The 9162-nt window shown below is 49.8% G+C and overlaps 1 protein-coding gene across 2 annotated transcripts in view; it reads right to left on the bottom strand.

Moving 5' to 3' along the window:
* Positions 1-304: 304 nt before the first annotated feature.
* Positions 305-9162, bottom strand: part of fam20ca (FAM20C golgi associated secretory pathway kinase a) — a 42202-nt gene continuing 33344 nt past the window's right edge. For both annotated transcript variants that reach the window (XM_026998034.3, XM_081711319.1), the window contains 7 exons: positions 8694-8786; positions 5821-5936; positions 4638-4818; positions 4078-4187; positions 3715-3796; positions 2935-2994; positions 305-2744 (listed from right to left, as the gene is read on the bottom strand). In XM_026998034.3, the coding sequence (XP_026853835.2) occupies positions 2480-2744; positions 2935-2994; positions 3715-3796; positions 4078-4187; positions 4638-4818; positions 5821-5936; positions 8694-8786 (907 nt within the window). In that variant the 3' untranslated portion in view covers positions 305-2479. The remainder of the gene's footprint in view (positions 2745-2934; positions 2995-3714; positions 3797-4077; positions 4188-4637; positions 4819-5820; positions 5937-8693; positions 8787-9162) is intronic.

Raw genomic sequence — 9162 nt, 5'->3', positions numbered from 1 at the left:
GCTTCCCATGGCTCTGGCCTACTTGGGTGGGTTGAACCTGGCAGACAGAGATCACTCTCACTGAGCTCTTCTAAACCCAGCGTTAACAGTGCCAATTTGTCTGTATTTCCTATCATAAAGGCAGTATGGCTGTTCCCTGCAATCTTTGTAATAAATGTCAGTTGTATTTAAGGAATAACCACAGCATGGTAAGAAATGTCTAGATCTGTGGTCCCTCACTCTTTTACACACACACACACACACACACACACACACACACACACACACACACACACACACACACACACACACACACACACACACAAACAGCTTAAGCTTCTTTTATTGCACATCTTTATCATTTTGCAAACAAGTCTTCACAGTAACAATGCATAAGGGGGTCGAGGACAGAAGCATTTTGGCCGTTAACAACAGCCTCTTGGGTTGAACGTATAGTAATTATAGATATGTACACATACACATGGAACGAGCAGGGAGACTTTCCATCCAGCCTGACATCCTGAAGTCCACCACGGTCCCAGCGTCTCCCCTGTTGCGAAATCACGCTCATTGTTTGTCCGGAAGGGTCGTAAGGTTCATTTGTCCCAAAAACATTCAAGTATCTAGCATTGCACAGGCACTGAGTTTACGCAGAAAATGCTCGCGTACGCCAATTCACCGTTCTCATCGTACGCAGTCTTGTAGATTCGTGACCAAATGATACCGTTTTAGATAATGTGGATGTGTTCATTAAAAGTGATAACCTCATAAAAACGGAGCCCATGAAGAACGATAAAAGGAAAAGCAACAAAGAACATTTGCACTAATGTATATTCTTTAGATGTCAATAAATAATCAAAATACAACACGCGACTGCAACGAGTATTTCTGCAATAGCTTGCTCTGGACCGTATCGTAAAAGCACACGTCTGTTCTTAAATAAAGGCTGGTATGTATGTGAAGTGGGTTATGTGAACCGGAAGGCAGCGGCTGCCGTGGATATGGTAATGGTACTCTCTTGCCTTTTTTGGCCATTGTTTACCAAATGATTCACAAGCCAAAATCCGTGATTCGGAACGAAAAGAAATAACTGTAAAGAGAGCTTTTGGACTATAATGACTGCACTGACGTAGGATGTAGTGTAGTCGTAAAATTTCCAGTACCAGCAGAGAGAAAAAAAAGACATTTTTAATCGTAAAAAACTCTAGCGCAGAACTGTGTCTGCTTAATAATTTCTATACGGCAAACTGAATCGAAGAGTAGACAAAACGATTGGCGCCATATCATGAAAACGGCCAATATTACAATAAAAAGGGACTACTGGCTGTTTCCTTGGGTCATACTGTACGCCGGGACGCTTGCTTCCGCTCTCTGCGACTGCACCGCACGCTCACCGCCGCGAGCACCGCCGCAGAGACGGGATCAGATCGCGCGCGCGTGTGGCGAAGAGAAGGACGCTGGAGTCCCGTGCGTCCTGCAGGGGGTCGAAGACTGCAGTCAGGACCGCCCCGGGACCCCAGAAGCACTAATCAGCGTCATTTTGTACTTCTGCACGAAGTATCCACCCAGGATACACTTTTGAATAAACCGAAGCGACGCGCGCACTCCAACGCTGAATAACTCTAAATAAAAGAGGAAGTGTGAGGTTCACCACACAGAGGGAAAAAAACCCCTCTTAATGTCGGATCGCACAATATCCAATTTTGCAATGAGTCTGAAAGGTGGCGAGGGGCGGGGAGGCTGGGAGAAGCAATTCCGGTCAGAAGCGTAGAGGGGTTGTGAGAGTCCTCGCGGGAGAAGCATTGCACTGCAGAGCCCCTCTTAAAGCTTGAAAATGCCCTTCTGCACGCAAGCAGCACTGCACCAGGTGGATATATACGAAACGAACGGCAGCCACACATATATCTGTAAGTGTTCTGTTAACTGTAGTACATCAACTATTCATCTCTCTTTTCTATTGTCTTTGTGCATCTGCCGTGGACCATCTCATCTGCACAGTCGCTGTGCAGTTTGGTCACTCTGTGACTTTAAAATATAAATATGCAAAATTCATATTTTTTTTTCTTTCTGCGGGACAGGTCATCTAACGAAACAGCGGGATGTAACAAAATAGTATGTTCTGCGTCTTCCATCATGGCTGAAGTACAAGCCTTGGCTTTCAAAGGCAAAAACAAAACAACAACAACAACAAAAAACAAGAAAAGAAAACCAAAATAAATGCGGTCCTAGCTGCTCATGGGTGCCACCAAAAGGTAAGTAAATGGATCTCTTTTATGCAGTGCTGCTGGTCCGAGGCCTCTGGAAGAAACTCTTCTGGCATGGGCATAAACACGCACACGTATGCAGGACGCTGGGGTCAGACGCATCGGCGGCTAATTTGGAATTCACTGAATTCAAAGCTGCGACTGGAGTGCGCCATCCCGAGGCTCATGACGTGGGGGTCGCGGCCGGTGAGGCCTGACGGAGCGAGGGGCGCTCTGGTTCCAGCTGCGGGGCAACACTACCTGGCCCCAGGCACCTGGTGGAAGGGCCCGGCAGGCCGGGGCTCAAGGTCGTCCTCCACTACAGTGGCGAGGCCCTCCTTGTCCACGCACTCGGCCAGCACGTCGAGGACCAGGCGCAGGCGGCGGTCCAGCGCCTGCAGGTGTGGGCCAATGAGGACGGGCGCCAGGCGGTCTCGCACGAGGGACTCCTCCATCAGGGAGCTGAGACGGTACTCCTCCTTGGCCAGGAGCTGCAGCCGCAGGTAGGTGGACCTCCGCACCCTGGGGCGGAGGGGAGAGAAGGAGAGGGAGGGAAGGAGGAAAGGGTGAAAGAAAGCGAGAGAGAGGCAGAGAGTGAAAGAAAGTGGTAAGTGACAGGTGAAGAGGAGCGGTGTTCAAAGGAGTTTTTTTTTTTTTTGGCCCCACAAACACGCACACGTTTAGGATGACAAACAAGACAAAGAGACTTCACCTGCAGCATTGACTCAAGGGCACCAAGATCGACATTTCATCATGGGAGTGCTTTCCAAACCTGAGGGGAGAAGCAAAAGAATCGGAACTCAAACAGATGAGCCTGTGCTGAAATAGTCGCTGTAGCTCAGAGGCCTCAGCCTGTGGACCAGGGGGTTGCTGCTTCAGATCTGATAGCAGGCACTCAGCCATGTGGACGCAGTGCTCAAACATGACCATTTCCAGCCTCTCTGGCTCTGAAAGCTACTTGTGTCTTTGAGGCGAGTGCACCGCCCCAGGCTGGTCTAGGAGAAATCCAGTATGGTCTACATCCTCTGCAGCTCTAATAGCCATGAAAAGCACTGGTATCGGCTAAAGGGCTCCCTGATGCCCCAATAATCGAATTCGGAAGTGGAGAGCTATTGGAATAACGAAATCTCCACTGGAAGCACCCTTCGGTCTCGGATTTGGCTTACTTTAACACTGTGAAAATTGCCTTCTGTGTTGACACATAATAAGCTGCACAAACGCTTTGTGCTCGCTGTGGCACAAAGCGTTTTCCGTTGTAGCAAATCTACGCGCACTGCTCCAGGGCCCCCGCACGGCCCGCGTTCGCAGGCGAGATACGTTGCTTCCCGCCAGCCCGGTCTGACCTTTCTCCCACAGCACTCGTGCTCCTTTTATGCAAGCTCCCGTTTCCATGGTTTCGGACCGTGTTGTGGACATAGCTGCGAGATGGAGGGATGCACAGCGCGGGGGGGGCTTAGTGCCGACGCTCGGGTGCACGCTGACGACGGCTCACCCTCGGCCGTTGTCCAGATGGATGATGAACGTCTCGTTCCCAAACTTCTCAAAAGTCTCATAGTGGTGACGGTCCATGTTACCTGTACGAGAGAGAGAGAGAGAGCAAGAGAGAGAGAGAGAGAAACAAATACATAGACAGTTAAAGTCTTTTGATTATGAGCTTTGCAGTTGATGCTACTGATTTTGACCAGTAGTCTTTCAGAGTGTTATACGTTTGGTCACACTGATCTAAACAGTGATGAATCTGCAAAAACATCCTCCATCTCATATCTTGCAATCCAACAACCACACACTGAATCTAAAGTCATTCAAGCAGGTGGGTAGAATTTGGACGGCATTGCCAGACGACCGTGGGATTTACCCATGAGGAAGTCAAAGATGGTCATGTCCATGATGTCCAGAAGGCGCGTGCCATGGTCGTACGGTGGAGTCTGCTTGACTTCGTCGCAGTAATCGGGATCCACTTCCCACCTGTACGTGGACAAGCAGAGCAGGATTACTACCCTACCCTGAACCAAATATGGGTTTTTTGTCAGATATCTACAGACTACAGGCTTCTATTTCCCTGTATTATTGTATTTATACACCGATCCCCTAAGAGACAGTTGTCACTCGTGGAGTTAGGTGCATGCCATGTGGAAGTGTTGACAGAAGACTGAGAGATAAGGGAGCTCTTCTCATTAACACAGAGGGGCAGGACTAGGGAAGAATAAATAATGTGTTCCCTTGCTCCTTTCCTCTAACCAGAGCAGCAGTCACTCAGCTCTTCTCCGTTCCAGCAGATCTCGCCGGATGCGATCTGTGTCAGACAGTCCGGCGGAGCAAAGGGCCAGGGAGGGCCATGCTGACCGAGGTTCAGTGAGTTCGTGGGGTGCTGAGGATGTGAAGGAGAACTGAGGAGGGGCAGGGGGGGGGGCTTACTCGGCTTTCTTGCGCTTGTGGTAGGAGCGGCGCCAGGGGTTCCTCCAAGTCTTGCGCTTGGCCAGGGACAGGTCGGGCAGGAACGCCGCCAGCGAGCCCTCGATCTGGTCGGGCTTGCCGCACAGAGCGTGCTCGGTGGAGCAGTAGTACGAGCACTCGCCGTAGAAGCAGACGTTGTTGGCTGCAGGTGGGAGGAAGAGAGCGTTGTTACAGCTTAGCAGGGGAGGAGGAGGGACAGGCTGGCTGGGAGGCGGGGCTGGGGCCGGATGGGAGGCGGGGCTGGGGCCGGATGGGAGGCGGGGCTGGGGCCGGATGGGGGGCGGGGCTGGGAAACTGAGCCACCTGTTTTGGGCAGGCGAAAAAACCAGGAGACACAGACACAGAGAGACTGTGAGGAGGGGATACTAGAGTACAGTGAGACCGGAACCTGGTGGCATGGGAGAGACGGTTTCACAGGTGGTTTCACTGCTGTCAGTCATATAGCAGTAACACTGGTGTATGGCTAGAGGTGATTAGGTGCAGGATGACTCTAGGCTGGTATGTGATTCCTAGTGATTCTAGTGAGAAATCTGATAGAGTTACACTGTCGAGAATGAGGCCTTTTCTCAATAAATTGCTCAAGAAATATTTGTGAGAAATGTTGAAAGTGTAACTTCTGACCTGTATAAAACATGTAGGTTGATGTTACCAAGCTCGGTTGTGTTTATTCACATGGTGTTTGTTGTGATTCCTTCAGTTTAGTGTATGATTAATTATTCTGTCAACGGCTCACTGTTGGCAAATATTTTATGTCACTAAATCTCTTGGGCTATGACAACCTTTTTACTTCTGGAAAAGTTTAAAGTGAAAAAGTAACCACAGTATGCTAATGATAATTAATGTTTATTAGCATACTTAATGAAGGAAAATCTGCCTTTGAGCCTGGCAAATGGCTCTTACCCTCAATGCAAAACACAGCACTGATTACGTACCTGAAAATACATTTCCTAGCCAGAGGCAGGCAAAGCTATGTGTGTCTGTGACTCTACATCTAAAAGCCATGAAATGCCCGCCTTGCAGTAGGAAACGGGCCCCCGCTCTGGCCTTAGCTCGGACTAAGTGCGAAAGGGACGAGTGGGTGGGGTCAGGGCAGAGAGAGGCTTATCGACCTGACACACAGGAACCTCACAGCCTGCGCCAGTACCTGGAGAGATGAAAAAGGTCCGCCAAAGCTTTTTGTCGCGGGTCACGTCCCGGATCTCACGCGTCATGTTCACCAGCCGGCCGGCCACCGGTGGGACACGTCGGAAATCTAGAATTCTGGAAGAGAAGTAAGGAAAAAAGGTAGACTTTAGCACGCTGTCTTCTCTCCCACCAAATCACGACCATCCTTACCCACATGCAGCTCTCCCTTGGCTGGCTTATCAAAGCTATTGATTGATGCTGTTACGAGTGATAATTCTGATGTTCATCTAAGTTATTAAAACAAGAAGATCAACATACTAATCACACAGCAGTCACACAGATCATCTCAGTACAGGTTTCATCAAGTCATAACCAAGCAAATTTTGCAGAGTGTAGACGATGCATGGAAATAGGGAACGATTCCTCGAAGTGACTGCATAATGATTTAATAATTCTCCCAGTCAGCGACAGCTGCTGTCTCAGCCCTGTCTTGGCGCACGGGGCCATTCATAACTCATCTGCTTTGTGACACCTCCTTCGCTGCTACTTATTGGCCTTTTAGAGTCTGCTTATTGCCTGCGCAGCCACATGAGGCCCCCGGGGGCCGCTCCAATCTTCCTCCATCTCACACACCTCTACTCTTGTGTGTGAGTGCATGTGTGCGTGTTTGCGCGTGTGTGAAGCGGCCTATCTCTGTCAGTACTTCCTTCAGCCAGTGTGAACTCTTGACAACCCGGCCTTCCGGAGGTGTCTGGGCCCCGGGCCCCGGGGGGACGGAAACCCAAGCCCTGAAGGCTAGGCCACCCAGGGGGGCTTCGAAACTGCCACGCCACGCTGGAGGCTCCTGACAAAGGGGCCAGTGTTAAGGCTCGGCCCTCCGTGAACAGCCTGTCAGCCGCATGGCCGTGCTAGTGCGGGACCACGAAATAAAGAATGGCGCATATGGTGCAGAGAGAAGGACATGAAACACTGTGCTATATTCCATCCTCACATAAGGGAAGCACACAGCCTCCCCTTCGGCAGTTATCCGACCACTGAGCAACTTAGAATGGCTGGCAGGTTTCAGTGTTTGCGCGTAGCCTCGGGCTGTGTTCAAAATAGCCTTCTGATTGGGTCTCAAATCAGTATGCCATGTGCGAACATGAACCCGTATGTGACAGATACCTGCATGACGTGCAACTCCAGGCATATATTCCAGAGACCAGAGCATCTTTGTGGTGTACTGCATCCCATCATGCAACAGAAAAGCTTTCATAATCAGGCAGAACCTTTAGATGATCATGTGACCTTGTAGTGTGGTTTGCATTTGTCGCATACTGGATACTATACTGCATACTACTATGGGGACCAGTATGCAATATACCGGTATATAGTGAGTGCAGTAGGCTGTACACAGTATAGAGAAGATTATTTCGAATATTGCCTTGGTCTATTTGGCAATGGTGACTCTATTGCATTTCACAAATTCAAATGTACTTTTGCTTATTTTACTGTGATGGAAGAAGGATTATTGTCATACTATGCGTTCCTTTGTGAGTGTGGCAAGGTCTGGCATTATTTATTCATTATGTTTAATTAGTTTGCTAATTTGTTGAATGAGCTTTTATGTGATTTGATGTTTTCTAGCCTTTATCAAATCTGGAAAATGTTTGTGTTTTTATGTCTTGATGTGGTTTTCACGGTGACCACATCTGTGTTTGAGCGTTGTGCTGACCGCAGATGTCCAGAGCATAGACGAGACGTATCGAGCAACAGTGGAGACTTTCACGTCAGACTCCAAGGGCTACTACATATATATTAGTATTTGGCCCCTTTGTGCTTTGTGTGTCTCACACTTCTCACTAATTCTGCCTTGGTGGTTATGTGCTATTGAACAGCAGTACATAAAAATAATATCCCAAATACATCATGCTGTGGGCTCGGCAGCGGGGCGTTATGAGAATGTGTTTGCAATTAACTTGCCTCATAAAATGTAACGACTACAAAGCATTTAATATTATTCCTCGAGAGAAAATCTGTTTCAAGCTTGAACTATGGTGATGTGATGCACGCACTACAACGACCTCGTAAAACGCCGCTGCAACCCAGCCCTGCTCATTTGCTGCCTCTTCACATACAGCGCTGGGCTCAGCAGTCACACACTGTTTTCTTTCATAGTGTCACAGGCTGTGAAGTATGCGCGAGTCCACAGGTGTTAGGTTCAGGTGTGGCGTTGAAGAAAGAAAAAAAAAAAAAGCACCTGAGCGCAATAACAAGCGGTATCGACGCCGGACCCCGTGCGGAGGGTTTCCTCTGGGCTTCCTCGTTAAAGTCAGCAGGGAGCTTCTCCCAACTTTTGATTGCTCTCATATGCGCTTCGTTACCCTCCCCCGAGACCCGGAGCAGGAGTGAAGTGGATCGAATCAATTCTGCTAAGTGCTTCTGCGGCTGCTGGCCAGGGGGTGGAGTGACGAGTTCTGGCGGACGCGCGCGGAATCGGACCTGGCGTGGGGAGCTCAGCGCCGTGAGCGGAGGTCCGGGCTGCTCTTCAGGGCTGGCCAGAACCTCTTACGGGCCAAAATGGATGCCTTGCACATGCCACGTCACCACTTCAACAAAACATTGGAGGTGTTTGTGGAATCATGAGCCTTTGTGGACTGGCAAGCATTGCTATCTATATGGAGAATAATGTGCTGTCCCCTCTTTTCAGGCTTCAGCTCAGCTTTTATGTGTGGGAGTGCAGCGAAGCGGGCGGATTCTTGAAACAGTGCGGAAACTCGGCGAACGCTGCCTCCAGCTGCTGCACACGCGCACGGCTGCGCGGTGGGGGGGGGGGGGGGGGCAAAGCGGAGAGACCAGCGGAACAGGCCTTGCTACTTCGCCCCGACAGCGGTGCGGAATGGGCCGGCCTACCTGTCGAGGTGAAATGCGGCGATCTCCGCGTTGTGCCTCTCGAAGTCAGAGAAGTAGAAGAAATCTGGGGGTGTCTCCTGCTCCCTGGTTTGCCTGAAGAAAAGAAGAGGGAGAGAGAGAGAGTGAGAGTGAGAGGGAACGCGAAAGAGAAAATGAGAGAGAGATGGGAGTTTAGATTAGCATGGCAGGTAAAGTGCTGCCAGTGGTATCAAAGGCAATACTGGCACACAGACACATTGACTGAGATCGCCACATTCCTTCTATCTCTGCAGGAGGTCTGAGAGAGAATGCGAGAACTACCACTGGGGAGAGAGAGAGAGAGAGAACTACCACTGTAGAGAGAGAGAGAGAACTACCAAAGTAGAGAGAGAGAGAGAGAACTACCACTGTAGAGAGAGAGAGCGAGAGAGCGAGAGAACTACCACTGTAGAGAGAGAGAGAGAATTACCACTGTAGAGAGAGAGAGCGA

The sequence above is a fragment of the Electrophorus electricus genome, chromosome 3, assembly GCF_041902795.1.
Source record: "Electrophorus electricus isolate QZ-2024a chromosome 3, ASM4190279v1, whole genome shotgun sequence".
NCBI classification, from domain to species: Eukaryota; Metazoa; Chordata; class Actinopteri; order Gymnotiformes; family Gymnotidae; genus Electrophorus; species Electrophorus electricus.
This window is presented reverse-complemented; position numbering and strand designations above follow the sequence as displayed.